Source organism: Somniosus microcephalus, chromosome 9 (assembly GCF_052327205.1).
Source record: "Somniosus microcephalus isolate GS21.2 chromosome 9, FLI_Smic_1.0, whole genome shotgun sequence".
Classification (NCBI taxonomy): domain Eukaryota; kingdom Metazoa; phylum Chordata; class Chondrichthyes; order Squaliformes; family Somniosidae; genus Somniosus; species Somniosus microcephalus.
The window spans coordinates 64,850,950-64,866,485 of NC_140995.1; the positions used below are offsets into that span (position 1 = coordinate 64,850,950).

A 15,536-nucleotide genomic window follows, 5' to 3' on the forward strand; every position below is an offset into this window, starting at 1 on the left:
GTCGAATGAAATAACTCAACAGGGTCAACTTTCGTCGTCTCTTCTTCAGGTAGTGGCAGGCGCGACAGCCCATCAGCATTGCCATGCTGCTTTGTACCTTTGAATTCTATTTGATATTGATGTGCCCCTAGAAAAAGGGACCATCTCTGGAGTCTCTGTGCTGTCATCACCGAAACACCCTTCTTAGGGTTAAAAATGGATACCAACGGCTGATGGTCTGTCAGAAGTGTGAATTTTTGGCCCTGCAGGTAATGATTAAACTTCTTCACTCCCCATACAAGGCTGAGAGCCTCCCTATCGATCTGCGCATAGTTGCGCTCAGCGGAGGTCAATGATCTGGATGCAAACGCGACTGGCCTTTCCGTGCCATTTGGCAACTTGTGTGAGAGTACTGCCCCAATACCATATGGAGAAGCATCACAAGCCAACCGAATAGGCAGTGTCGGGTTGAAGTGAGCCAACACTTCCTCTGAGGTGATCAATTCTTTGCTTTTGCGAAATGCCTTCTTACAGTTTTCGCTCCATTCCCATGGTACCCCCTTCTGTAAAAGAGCGTTCAGCGGGTGCAGTACTGTGGATAGATTCGGTAGAAACTTATGGTAATAGTTAATCAATCCTAGAAACGACCTTAACTGAGAGACATTATCTGGAGCGGGAGCCTTTACAACTGCCTCTATCTTGTCAGGAGACTTATGAAGCCCCTCCCGGTCAATGACATGACCACAGTACGAGATCCGCTTCTGAAAGAACTCACATTTCTGCCGATTAACTCTAAGTCCATACTCTTTCAGTCTGTTGAGCACCAGTTCCAAGTTTGCGAGGTGTTCTTCATCACCATCTCCTGTAATCAGAATATCGTCCAGGTAACATTGTGTGCCTGGAATTCCCTGTAATACCTGCTCCATGGCCCTCTGCCAAATTGCTGGAGCCGATGCCACTCCAAAAACCAGCCTATTATACCGGTACAAACCTCTATGCGTGTTGATCGTGAGGTACTGGCGTGACTCTTCTTCAACCTCCATCTGCAAGTACGCCTGCGCCAGGTCTATCTTGGTGAAGTGTTTCCCGCCAGACAACGAAGCAAAAATATCCTCAATCCGCGGAAGCGGATACTGCACCGTGTGAAGCACCGGATTAACGGTGATCTTGAAGTCTCCACAGATGCGAACCTTCCCTGGTTCTCCTGGCTTGTTGCTTGAAGGACGTTTCATAACGGGAACAATGGGCGTAGCCCACTCACTCCAATCTACCTTAGACAGTACGCCTGAACGTTCTAGCGCTTCCAGTTCCGCTTCTACAGTAGGTCGTATTGCATAGGGTACCGGTCTGGCTTTGAAAAATTTTGGGTGTGCATGTTCATCAATCTTGATGTTTGCCGTAATTCCTCTGTGTTCCCAGTCCCTGCTGGAACACCTCTTTAGCATCATCCAATATTCTGGACAATCGTTTAGGTTTGACATCTGTTTCCCCGGAATCTGCCGTTAGTGCCTTCAAGGAGTGCCAGTCCATATTCATTTTCCTAATCCACTCCCGTCCCAGTAGTGGTGGACCTCCTTCAGGTAGCACATATAAGTCCATTACTTGGCTTTCTTTGCCCTTGTGGACCACTTTTACCTCTATCTTTCCGATGGGGTACACTCTTTGCCCCGTGTATGTTTTCAATATAATCTCTGTATCCCGTAGGGGAATATGTTGGAATAACCTTTTGTAATCTTTCTTATTCATGACCGTCAATGCCGATCCAGTGTCCAATTCCATCTTTACTTGGACTCCTGCTATCTGAAGAGTGACCCAAATTGTCTGGAGATCTGCATCCTTACCAACGTTGTGTACTCTTAAGCTACCCAGTTCATTACTGCTGGCGTCTGAATCTGACTTCTGTTCGTTCGAACTGTTCTTTGTCACCTTGTGTACCTTTATGTATTTTCCTTGCGGTGACTTTTTGTTGCTGGTCTTCTTTCCTGACCGGCATACTTTAGCTATGTGGCCAAGCCTGCCACACGTTCTGCATTCTTGGTTTTTAAACCAACACTGGTTCTGATCGTGCGTTGTCTTTCCACAACGATAACATTTTACAGTACTCAAAACCAATTGATTTGTACTGAGTTCCGGTGACCGTAGCTGCATTACTGCCGTGCCTCTCGCTGCGGCTTCGTGTGATGCTGCCATAGTGACCACTTTCTCAAGCGTCAGCTCATTCTCCTCGAGCAGTCGCTTTTGTGTATCTTCTTTTAATAATCCACACACAAATTTATCTCTTAGCGCATCTGTTAGTCCCGTTCCAAACTGACAGTACTTTGCTAGCTTACGCAATTCCATTAAATATTTAGTATTGCTTTCATCTTTCAGCTGCTTTCTGCTGTAAAATTTAAATCGTTCCGCTAGCATCAGCGGCGTGGGGTTTAGATGATTTCTCAGGACAGTAACAATCTCCTCGAATGTCTTCTCCGCCGGCTCATCTGGTGATAAAAGGTGTTTCAATTGCCCGTATGTCTTCACACCCATTAAGTTTAATAAAGTTAGTGCTTTCTCATCATCTGGGATTTTATTTGCTTTACAATAATTTTGTATGCGTTCGACATACGTGGCCCAATCTTCGATGTCGCTATCAAAGGTATTAATGTTCCCATGTTTAGGCATCGTTGCAATTTTTAATTTTTTTTTTAGTGATTTCCCTTTTTCCAAGATGGCGGCTTCCTGCTCTTGCCTTCGTCCTCCGCCTACAAAATGGCGGTTTCCTGCGCTTGGCGGTCTTTCCCGCGCTCGCCTTCTTCACCCGCTGGCTGCAATGGCGTTTGGCGTGCCGCTGCTGCTCCCCTTTCCCAGCGGTTAGTAACTCCCCCGACGCTGTCTCCGCTTCACCGCGGCTCCCTCGGGCATTCGCGCTTCCCCGATGTCGCGCCTCACAGCCCTTCTTGCAGCCCGGTTATTAGCACCGGCTGCGTTCGCCTTCACCGCGGCTCTCGCACCTTCAGTCGCCCCAGACGCTGCGCCTTTTTGGCCCGAATGCGGCCCGGCCCTTATCACCAGCTGCAATCGATGTCCCCGCGCTGCGCCTTTCGGCCCGAATGCGGCCCGGCCCTTCTCTCCGGTCGCGATCGATCTCACCGCCCTTATTCCTCCGTCTTCCCTCCCCGTCTGTACAGCCAACGCGGCCGACTTTCTGCTCGCGTCGCTGACCGGCTTACCCACCACCGAGGTAGAAGGAAGATAGCTGACTGTCGCTGATGGAGGCTTCGAGTTCAGGATATCTTCTGCACTCCGGGTTCTCGATGCCTGCCGCGCGACGTGTCTTCCAGCAGGGTGATGAGGGTGGATGCCTTTCTTCGACGCCCGTTCTGTGGACGAAGCCGCCGTGGATATAAACTGCCGCAGGGTAAGAATCGGACTCGTCGCCACTGTTAAGTCTGTGTGTTCTAGTTGTATTTAAGATTAATTACTGACACAGACTACAAGAATAACGTTTCAACAGGTCTTTACTAGTTGGAGGTCAGGGCTATACTAACAGCAATATCACTACACAGTACTTGTATACCGGTGGTCACCACCGGTATTACGTATACACCAGCCAGAGAAAGTAGTACATCTCTTAAGGTGGAACAGGCTTAAGTTCTCTTAAGGTGGAACAGGTTACATACACCACAGAAAGGTCTTTGACCTGAAACATTAACTCTGTTTCACTCTTCACAGTTGCTGCCTGACCCGCTGAGTGTTTCCAGCATTTTCTGTTTTTATTTATGAATGAAATGAGTAGTTTCACATTAAAAAGTCAATTCCATTGGCTTTTCATTTCATGAAAAATAACAAAGACACAACCTTGCACCCTCTAGACATTGGCTAATTTCAATCAAAGGTAATCCAAAGCTAGCTGGTTCTAGCTTATGAAACAGTATATTATTCAACTTACCTTTAACAGCACCATGGGAGATCAAAATGGTACATCTGTGTACATAGACACACTGCACATAGCAAGCTCCTTGTAACAGTCTAGTCCTTAACTCACTATGATCATGCCACAGGAGATCTGTTCGTATATATGCATAAGTCTTGTATCTGCTGTGTTTGTCTCACTTGTACCTGATTTATCACCATAAAACAGCAGTAAACAAAGAGCTTGCATTTGTATAATGCCTTTCATGACCTCGGGACATCTCAAAACGCTTCACAGCTAATTAAGTATTTTTGAAGTGTAGACACTGTTTTAATGTATGGAAATACAGCAGCTATATTGCACATAGTAAGGTGCCACAAACAGCAATAGATAAATGACTAGACAACCTGCTTTAGTTGAGGGAAAAATGTAGTTGAGGGAAAAATGTCGGCCAGGACACCGGGAAAAATCCCCTTCTCTTGTTCGAATAGTGCCATGGGATCTTTTACATCTCCTGAGCGGGCAGATGGGGCCTCAGTTGAATATCCTATTTGAAAGATGGCACCTCTGACAGTTCAGCACTGTCTCAGTACTGCGCTGAAGTGCCAGCCTAGATTATGTGCTCAAGTCTCTGGAGTGATGCTTGAACTCACGACCTTCTGATTCAGAGGTGAGAGTGCTACCGTGGTACCCTTACATCCAGCAAATAGAGGAGAATTCCTTGCAATAAGTATGGGCTGAATTTGGAAACCGGGCCCCAGCGGTAGAAAGCTTTGCCTTTTAAAAAGAAAAAAATCCTTAATCGATATGGCAACTACTAGTATTATTTCAAACTGTCCCTAAGTATTTTTCATTAAAGTATAACCCCAGCACTTGTGGTTATTGTCTTGGCTTCTTAGCCCATATCAAGTCAGCGTAGTTCCTTACCTTGCAGATATCCTACAAGGAAAGATTAATTTAAAAAAAAACATTCTGCATAGCACACCAGTAATGCCAACCCCAACATCTCATAAATCATGAGACAAACTCTTAAAAATCATGAGTTGCTATTTTTTTCAAACATAAACCAATATAGATTGACAGTTTGTTTATAAACACCATTAGTGGCTTTATTTAATCTCTTTTCAAAAACGATATACTGTACTGCATCTGAAAATGCATTACAAAACATTTTAAAATCCTACCTGCCTGTTATCACCACATTGCTATGTCTGGGTATTCCCCCTGAGTTTCGGGTGGCTGATTTTTCAGTATTGGGTAAGCACAAAATGATTGTATTCTAAATTAAAATTGCCAATGCTGTACACCGTCTGTTAAGATCCTTTCATTCTTATTGGTGTTGTACCTTTGGGGAGGGCTATGTGCAGCACATGTATTGTATGTTCCAAGACGAGTGGCAAATGGGGGCAGGATCTACAGTGTTTAAGAGGCCACCTTGACTTGCACTTTACCAGCTTTGGGCTGGTTTTGCTAAATGTTTTCAGGGTTTTACTTTTCTATTTTTTTGTAGCCAGGGATTCTTAAGATCTCTTAAATTCTAAATCACTGCAACCTTAATCCTGGTTAGAGATTATTTATCCCTTGATAAATGGCACATCAGAATTCAACTGGGTGCAAACAAGTCCAATTGTTTTCACAATATAAATAATATTTACAAAAGCACACATCCCACAGTTACGTCTCTAATTTAGTTTGTTTGTGCAAAACCCGAATCTATTCGACTGCCCCACCCCGCAACGCTTCCTTTACATCGAAAGCAGCGACCACGGTGGTCAGTTTGTATGATTGATTGCAAAACCAGCCAATCGCTTTTAAGGGCTCAGTGGGGCTGCCAGCAAAGTAGCCAATGAGCACGGTCAAAGGGCAGGACCTGGCGGCAGAGCGTTCGACAAGGCAGATTGCGATCAATGAGCAGCCTGGTGTGAACGGGCAGCAGCGCAAACCCACGCACGCCGCCAGGCAAGGCAAGGCTGATCTTTCCCAGCAACACTTTTGCAATAAGAGAGCGCGTGTCCCCAAGGAGCGTTCCAATCTCAGCAGCCAATGCTGAACGACGCTGCCGCGCACTGACCAATCGGAGTATTGCCGTGCTATTCAACTCCCGCCCAGCGTCATTGCGTTACTCCCTGGAAAAAAATTGCGAGATCTCGCAGTTGATTCGCGAGTTGTGTTCAATTTTTAATTAAAAATTGCGTGTCTCGCGAGAGTTGGCATATTCCAACAGTGCAGACTGACCAGGATACAGTAAATGTTAGAAAATATCTAACTGGCTTTCATGGAGTGGAGTTCCTGCCAGTACTGAGGCAAATATCTCCCACTGCTCCAAAATATCATGCCCATATCCAGCTCCCGTGCCATCCTAAGGTGGTTGGAATTCCATAGAAAGGAAAGTAATGTACAAAAGAAGAACCAATTTATCTTCAGAAACTCAAGATCCTTTAGCCATTCACATACAAAGCAGTTAGAACGGTACAGGGATCCAGGTGGCAGTTGGAAAACACATGACCTCTTTGTATTTGGATGATATATTTCTTCACATATCCTATCCACGGTGTTCCTTGCCCATATTATGACAGTCATCTCAGTTCAGTGGGTCAACTCTCATGCAGCATTAGGAGGATCTTTTATATTGTTCCCAAAATATAGAACATAGTCTTTTCTCCCCAAATGCTTCGGATGCGGGGACAATAGGAGCTTTCAAAACTGAAATTGATAGATTTTTGTTCGGTGAGGGTGTCAAGGAATCTGGAGCAAAGGTGGGTAAATGGAGTAGAGGTACAGATCAGCCATGATTTAATTGAATGGCAGAGCATGCTTGAGGGGCTGAATGGCCTACTCCTGTTCCTAATGTTCCGATGTTCTTATGAAGTGGTTCCTACAGATACAATTTTATAGAGCCAAGAAATGGGAAGGTGGTGGGGAAGTAAGGATTTAGGTGAATAATGTGTGTTGAACTTGAAACAACATTCAGCATGGTCTCCTGGCTCACAAAGCTCTGTAATAATAGTGTTAAGTCTTAATTGGATAATTCTACGTTAAATGATTTGGCGCAGTGTGACATCCTGTGATAATTCCCATGAATTTCTACACTTGCTACGTGTAATGGGATTGCAGCTGAGTAGTCCAGTGTTTCATCAAAAATGAAAATGCTAACTTCTGAGCATATTGCAGTGATGATGAATCATTTGCAACAGATCAATTTCCTTAGATATTGCTTCTGTGATGATATGAAAACAGTTTTAAAAAAAAAAAAGCAAAGTATATACATTGCTGTTTTCTGATAACCTAAAAATTGCTATATGAACCCACTTCTGTATAGCCATATGTTCTGTGTTTGCTGTATGTCCGTAAGGCACAGGAAAATGTCGAATATGTCTGAAGGGTATGAAGTTGTTGATTGGACCGATTCCACATACACTAAAAAGTAACCAGCCAAAAAATGTAACCATTCTCTAACTGCCAGTATCACCACTCTTTAAAAAAAATCACATCCCTGAAAATTTCCCCTCATTTAATTCTCTTTCTCCCTTCCCTCACTATTTTAATAACTGCTGACTTAGGAATGCTGATTGCCCATTTGCCCCTTCCCCCTATTGTATCTTTTAGGGAGCCTCACTGGTCTCTTGCCCCATAACACACCTTTCTCTGTTACTAGCCTCAGCCTTTGTTTTGTTCCCTTCCTGGAGCTCACGTTGACTTGGGCATTCTTTTGTAACATTTTTGGGCCACTGTACGTGTACCGAGCACATTTGTGATTTTTCCCAATCATAATAAATTACCCAGTGCTATTCACTATTGGTTTTTGCTCCTCAGTGATGTGATTGGCAGTTCCGATGATACTTTCAAAGGTACAGACAAGAAGACTATTGTGCCACAGAGCAGAAGAAAATTCAACTGGCAGGACTACAGAAATGAGAACAAAAAGGTAGAGGAGGAAAATAGTCAATACAAGTGAGAAAGACAGGATTACGATTAAAAATCAAAGATTAAAAGGTAAAAGTAATTATAGATAAAAGTGAGAAATACAAATCAGCAAAGTAGGAAGCAAAGATGAACATTGAGAGTGATGAGCAGTAGACTGGAAAGGTATTTATACTGCCACTTTCACCTCTCTTCAAAGTGGTTTGAATTCACATTACCATGAAAGTACCAGTGTAACCCTGGAGTCAAGTCTTGATCTGAATTTGGAATGCATTAACTCATGGTCTGAGACACTCCCCTCCCCTCACCTGTCCTCCAGGATGACGTTTCACATCACTTGGGTTTGGCATCAGGTAGAGTGCAACTCCAGCCCATGGCTGTAGTTAATGTCAGTTTTTTTTCGTTGAACATCTGTCAGTTTTCTTTATCCTTGTTGGCTATGATTCCAGGAGCCTTTTAAGGTAGTGTTGCCAAGTGTCTCTGTTGGGGTCGCAGCTTGGAGCAGGAAAGGGAATTCCAGGATGTCAGCGTGGAACCCATGGGTACAATCCAAAAACGATGTTTCAGGGGCTGGGTTTTCTGTGAACAAAACTGTGGGAGTGCTGCAAGTATCAGAAAACACTTAATATGTGAATTGTTTTCAGCTTTATAAACACATCAATTTTGCAATATTTCTGTGGCATTGGATAATGTTCAGCAGCCCTCCTGTTGCATATCTTTTCAGATCTGATTCACTGTTTTCCTTCTTTGCTAAAATGCACCAAAATGTTATCATTGCAAGTGGATTGTAAGTTTGGATAAATGTTGAGTGTATTTTTTCTACACCAGCAGCAGCAGTGTTAAAATCCGGACTTATATTAGTGCAGTTTTATCTGCTTTCTGGTTTTATTCATAAAACCTCTTTGAACTTTGACACATGTACTTTGATGACATACTGTGCCCTGATTGTTTGCCTGTCAAGCAAGCTACTGATTAAAGTGAGGAGAGTTGCATTAGTGCGTTGATCATGTTATCAGGCTGTTGAAGTTGCCCTGTTACAATGTGATCAGAAGCACAAGTAAATTCAACCTGACATCTGCTGTCACAGATATACTTAAATGAACACTTACTGCACAGCATTGGTCTTCATGTGAAACATGCATCTTTTTGATATAGAATCAAATACAAGTGAAGATTTAATTTTCTATTATCTGCATCTGTGACAGTAAAATCTTGCAGCTAGTTGGTATTTCATAGATGTTAGAGTTTTTCTTTTTTTTTAAAAATCGTAAAATATAAGCTCACTGTGCCACATATTTGTTTCATCCCCTTTTCTCTGCGTGTAAATGACTGGGTAGCAAGAACAGTTGAGGCTACTCTCCTTCGCATTGCTGCAGCTGCTGGTCCATGTGTACCTACAAGATAAGGCTAGCCTCTAGCTTTCATTGGATTATGAAACTAACTGGGTATTGGATTTTTTGGGGGCTAATAATGGATTTCACCACTTCTGTATAGTAGTTCCTCTTTCTGTAAGTTAGACATTTTTTCACGAGAGTTGAGAAACTTAAAGGGCCACTTGATAGATGTCTTTGTGATTCTGAAGGGTTGTGATTGGGTCAATTTATTTATCGCTGATTGGTGAGGCAGCAATAAGAGGGCACAAATTTAAGATCTTCAAGAATTATTAAAGGGGAAATTAGAAAGTATTCTTTACAGAGTGGTTCGAATGTGCAATTCTCTGCCACACACCATTGTTGAAGTAGGAGTTCTTTTAAAAGGGAATTCGATTGCTGCTTGAAAAAGAGGAATTGTGACAAAAATGAAGCAATTCTGTCTGCTATAGTCTTTATAGTCTTTTAATTAAGTCACTAGTCATAATGAGGTTTTTATTAGAAAAAACAAGTGTCAGAATTCTGTCCCAAGTTCAACTTGACTCAAAAGTTGTAAGTTTAGATGATTGCCTGTAAAACGAGGGAAGAACTAAGCTACTTGAACAAATGCAGACTCTGTTTTCGTCAGTTATCTGTATGACGGACAGTTTCTTTTTTACATGTGGTTGACTGTTACTCAAATCCAGGAAGACCTGGTAGCTGATTTCGGTGATAATGATGGGGCTGAAGCTGTTTGATTCTAGGAGTCAGTTTGGAATTTCTGAGACGTAGTTGAGACTAACACAGCTTCTGCAGTGGTAAGAAATACTCAAAGAAAGGAAATACTGTGTATAAAAGTTATTTACAAAAGAACAGCTCAACATTTTGAATGCAACTTTTATACTTTCCTTTTGAGGACCTGGATGGAAGGATTTCTGCTGTAAATATATAAATTACTAGCTGAAGTGCCCGGCGGTGCCGAGGCTTTTTCGAGGGAATGTTGTTGTTGGAAGAGAGAGAGAGAGAGAGCGACTGGGGGGGGAAGAGAGAGCGACTGGGGGGGAAGAGAGAGCGACTGGGGGGGAAGAGAGAGCGACTGGGGGGAAGAGAGAGCGACTGGGGGGGAAGAGAGAGCGACTGGGGGGAAGAGAGAGAGCGACTGGGGGGGAAGAGAGAGAGCGACTGGGGGGAAGAGAGAGAGAGCGACTGGGGGGAAGAGAGAGAGCGACTGGGGGGAAGAGAGAGAGCGACTGGGGGGAAGAGAGAGAGCGACTGGGGGGAAGAGAGAGAGCGACTGGGGGGAAGAGAGAGCGCGACTGGGGGGAAGAGAGAGCGACTGGGGGGAAGAGAGAGAGCGACTGGGGGGAAGAGAGAGAGCGACTGGGGGGAAGAGAGAGAGCGACTGGGGGGGAAGAGAGAGAGCGACTGGGGGGGAAGAGAGAGAGCGGACTGGGGGGGAAGAGAGAGAGCGACTGGGGGGGAAGAGAGAGAGCGACTGGGGGGGAAGAGAGAGAGCGACTGGGGGGAAGAGAGAGAGCGACTGGGGGGAAGAGAGAGAGCGACTGGGGGGAAGAGAGAGAGCGACTGGGGGGAAGAGAGAGCGCGACTGGGGGGAAGAGAGAGCGACTGGGGGGAAGAGAGAGAGCGACTGGGGGGAAGAGAGAGAGCGACTGGGGGGGAAGAGAGAGAGCGACTGGGGGGGAAGAGAGAGAGCGACTGGGGGGGAAGAGAGGAGAGCGACTGGGGGGGAAGAGAGAGAGCGACTGGGGGGGAAGAGAGAGAGCGACTGGGGGGGAAGAGAGAGAGCGACTGGGGGGGAAGAGAGAGAGCGACTGGGGGGGAAGAGAGAGAGCGACTGGGGGGGAAGAGAGAGAGCGACTGGGGGGGAAGAGAGAGAGCGACTGGGGGGGAAGAGAGAGAGCGACTGGGGGGGAAGAGAGAGAGCGACTGGGGGGGAAGAGAGAGAGCGACTGGGGGGGAAGAGAGAGAGCGACTGGGGGGGAAGAGAGAGAGAGAGCGACTGGGGGGAAGAGAGAGAGAGAGCGACTGGGGGGAAGAGAGAGAGAGAGCGACTGGGGGGGAAGAGAGAGAGAGAGCGACTGGGGGGAAGAGAGAGAGAGAGCGACTGGGGGGAAGAGAGAGAGAGAGCGACTGGGGGGAAGAGAGAGAGAGAGCGACTGGGGGGAAGAGAGAGAGAGAGCGACTGGGGGGAAGAGAGAGAGAGAGCGACTGGGGGGAAGAGAGAGAGAGAGCGACTGGGGGGAAGAGAGAGAGAGAGCGACTGGGGGGAAGAGAGAGAGAGAGCGACTGGGGGGAAGAGAGAGAGAGAGCGACTGGGGGGAAGAGAGAGAGAGCGACTGGGGGGAAGAGAGAGAGAGAGCGACTGGGGGGAAGAGAGAGAGAGAGCGACTGGGGGGAAGAGAGAGAGAGAGCGACTGGGGGGAAGAGAGAGAGAGAGCGACTGGGGGGAAGAGAGAGAGCGACTGGGGGGAAGAGAGAGAGAGAGCGACTGGGGGGAAGAGAGAGAGAGAGCGACTGGGGGGAAGAGAGAGAGAGAGCGACTGGGGGGGAAGAGGAGGGGGGGGGAGGGGAGGGCAGGGGGAAGGGAGGGGGGGGGGGAAGAGGAGGAGGGGGGGGAGGGGAGGGCGGGGGGGAGGGGAGGGCAGGGGGAAGGGAGGGGAGGGGGAGGGCGGGGGGGGGAAGGGAGGGCAGGGGGAAGGGAGGGGAGGGGGGGGGAGGGCGGGGAAGGGGGGGAGGGGAAGGGGGAGGGGGGGGGGAGGGCGGGGAAGGGGGGGAGGGGAAGGAGGAGGGGGGGTGGAGGGCGGGGAAGGGGGGTGGAGGGCGGGGAAGGAGGAAGGGGGGGTGGAGGGCGGGGAAGGAGGAAGGGAGTGGAGGGAGGGTGGGGGGCGCCCCCCCCGAGGTGAAGACCGCCGATTGCGCGCGCAGCAGGAGCTGAGACGCGGCGTCTCTCTCGGCCGGCGGGCCCGGTTGCCAGGGTAACCGTGACGCTGACCAAGCCAGAGAGAGACGCCACGTCTCAGCTGCTCCTGCTGCGCGCGCGGCCCCCACCCCCCGCCCGAGGGTCGCGGCCGCCCCCCCCCCCCCGAGGGTCGCGGGCCCCCCCCCCGCCCCCCCCAGGTGAAGACCGCCGATTGCGGCTGTGGGAGACGTGGGCCCGGTTGCCAGGGTAACGCTGGACGCTCAGCAAGCCCCGCCCCCCGGCCAGCCAGAGAGAGACAGCGCGTCTCAGCTCCTGCTGCGCGCGCACCCTAGCGGCGCTGGGCTGAGGCTCGGCCCTCCAGCCTTCGAGGGGGGCCGGGAGGTGCCTAGCTCGGGCGTGGGTGCGGAGGAGACGCCGAGGCTTCTAGGCCTACCTGGAAAAACGGGGAAAGGTAGGAAAATTAATGAGATTAGATAAGTTAATTACTTTCTAAATCATTTTTTTAAAAAACAATATGTGTTTTAAAAGCAACGTTTTTTTTTAAGACGCAGAAAGCGGGAAAAAGAAAGGAAAAGTTTGGAATCAAGATGGCGGCGACTCACCTCGGTTCAGAACGATAAAGCCCGGCCACACGCGCACCGATTGGCCCGGCGGCACACGCCAGCAACCTGGCGTACGATTGGTCGAGCTCGAGGTCACTCTGTCGCTAATGAGCGGATAATGAGATGCTAATGAGCGGAATGTTGAAGGTTTTTGGGATACCGCGGGCGCAATTTTAGCCCGGCCGAAACGTAAATACGCTTAAAACCGTCTCGGAAGCGTAAGCTTTCTTTGGAGGTAACGCGCGCGTAGGTACGCCCTGTAACTTTCGAGTGCATACCCGCAACGCACACGCGATGACAGACAGATAGATAGACAGAATGACAGAAGTACCGATTTATATATATATAGATTCATTTCATTATTTTGTTAAATAAATTTGTTTAATAGTTTTAAACCTAAAATGAGGTCTGATGTGATACTCCATCCCATTATTGAAGGTAGGAGAGAGTTCAAATAATAATACATTAATAAAAACAGAAAATGCTGAAACTACACAGCAGGTCAGGCAACATCTGTGGAGAGAGAAACAAAGTTAACGGCCTAGAAATTCCGTTCCCTACGGGTGTGTACGCGCTGTGTACTCACCCGTAGGGCCAACGGAAGTGCCGGTTTTATGCATGCACTGGAAACCGGAACTTCCGTTCTTCAAAGAAAGGGCTTCACAGGTCAAACGCCTGCGCCAGATAGGCAGCTGTTAAGGCTGCAACTTCCGTTTTTTTCAACAGTTGCTTCAGTCCAAGTAAGTCTGAAACAGCTGCGCCTGGAAAAGCAGGCGCAAGGCCTGCTTTTACCAGGCTAAGAGGTGAAGAAAGTAAAAGAAAAAACATTTTTCCACTGATTTATCATTTTAAAATACTTTAAAGAAAGGTAAGTTTATTTTTAGCCCCGTTAAAAACTTTAATTTTTTTTCAAAAATTTTAATTTTTGTTTAAAATAGTTAATTTATGTAATTTATAGTCATTTAAAAAATGTGATTAAAAAAAAAAAATTATTTGAAGTTTTACTTATGTTTTGGGGCTGATCTCTAATCATAGATTTGACAGGTCTTCCTGTCAAATCTATGAATGGAGATTCCCTGCTCTGATTGGCCCCCCATGGCCCACGTGATCCCAGGGACGCTGCGAACTACCTGTGCCCCTGGGATACGCGTGCCCTGCACACCGGCAGTTTGAGGAGGCACAGCAACGGAATTCTGCGCCTCCCGGGAGCCCTCCAGTCCAGGCGCAGATTTTCCAGGATCGCAGCCCTCTGCCCGCGGGAGGGCTGCGAACGGAATTTCTGGGCCAACATTTCAGGTCGATGACCTTTCGTCAGAACTTGAAAAAGTTAGAGATGTAACAAATTTTAAGCAAGTGCAGGGGCAGGGAAATGGGAAGGGGAGGAAAGAACAAAAGGGAAGGTCTGTGATAGGGTAGAAGGCAGGAGTGAATAAGTGCCAAAAGGTCCGATTGTACAAAGCAAAAGGAAATGGTAATGGAACAAGTAAAGAAACAAAAGATGGGTCTAGAAGAGGTGTAAATAGGAATGGTAGATTCATCATCAGCTGCCATCTGAAAAAATAGGGGCAGAGGTTATAGTCTGAAATTGTTGAACTCGAAAGATGAGGTGCTGTTCCTCGAGCTTACGTTGAGCTCCGTTGGAACAATGTAAGAAGCCAAGGACAGAGAGTTCAGAGTGGGAGTGGAGTAGAGAATTAAAGTGACAGGCGACCTTGCGGTCTGAACGGAGGTGTTCCGCAAAGTGGTCACCCAATTTGCGTTTGGTCTCCCCAATGTAGGGGAGACCGCATCGTGAGCAGTGAATACAATATACTAAATTGCAAGAAGTACAAGTAAATCGCTGTTTCACCTGGAAGGAGTGTTTGGGGCCCTGGATGGTGGGAAGGGAGGTGGTAAAAGAGCAGATGTTGCAGCTCCTGTGCTTGCATGGGAAGGTGTCGTGGGAATGGGAGAGGGTGTTGGGGGTGATTGAGGAGTGGCCCAGGGTGTCGTGGAGGGAGCGGTCCCTTTGGAATGCTGAGAGGGGAGGGGAAGATGTGTTTGGAATCACGCTGGATGTGGCGGAAATGTCGGAGGATGATCCGTTGAATTTGGAGGCTGGTGGGTTGAAAGGCGAGATCGAGGGGCAAAAGCAGAAATGCGGGGCCATGTCAACCACGGTAGAGGGGAATCCTCGGTTGAGGGAAAAGGGAAGACATATCGGAACACTAGTATGGAACATGGGCATCGTCGGAACAGATACGACGGAGAAACCAGGAAAATGGAATAGAGTCCTTACAGGAAGTGGGGTGGGAGGAAGTGTCGTACAGGTAGCGGTACAGGTAGCGGTGGGAGTCGGTGGATTTATGGTGGATGTTTGTCGATAGCCTATCCCCAGAAATGGAGACAGGGAAGGGAAGAGTCAGAGATGGACCATGTGAAGGTGAGGGAAGGGTGGAAATTAGAACCAAAGTAAATTAAATTTTCTAGTTCAGGGCGAGAGCAGGAAACGGCACCGATACAACCATCAATGTACCGGAAAAAGAGGTGAGGGAGGGGACCTGGGTAGGACTGAAACAAAGAATTTTCCACATATCCCACGAAAAGGTAGGCATAGCTAGGACCCATGTGTTAAGTATGTGTATTGTATTGAACAATTAACACAAAGACTTAAACGTATAACTCAAACAGGTCTTTACTGGTTGGAGGTAGGGACTATACATAGGTCTTTACTTCATGCCCACAGGCGGGAACTGAGGGGGATCAGTACCCACAGTACTATTTATACCCCTATGGCCAGGAGTGGTACTGCGTATCACTACGCCCAACAAGTAGTGCAGTCCTGTCCATAGGTTCAAAGTAGCACACATATT

The 15,536-nt window shown here is 47.4% G+C and overlaps 1 protein-coding gene across 6 annotated transcripts in view; it reads left to right on the plus strand.

Annotated features, from left to right (window-relative positions):
- Positions 1–15,536, plus strand: part of lyst (lysosomal trafficking regulator) — a 429,684-nt gene that overhangs the window by 90,922 nt on the left and 323,226 nt on the right. For 2 of the 6 annotated variants that reach the window (XM_085996694.1, XM_085996695.1), the window contains one exon: positions 7,685–7,796. The exons of the other annotated variants lie outside the window; for them this stretch is intronic. In XM_085996694.1, the coding sequence (XP_085852820.1) occupies positions 7,705–7,796 (92 nt within the window). In that variant the 5' untranslated portion in view covers positions 7,685–7,704. The remainder of the gene's footprint in view (positions 1–7,684; positions 7,797–15,536) is intronic. 6 annotated transcript variants of the gene reach the window in all.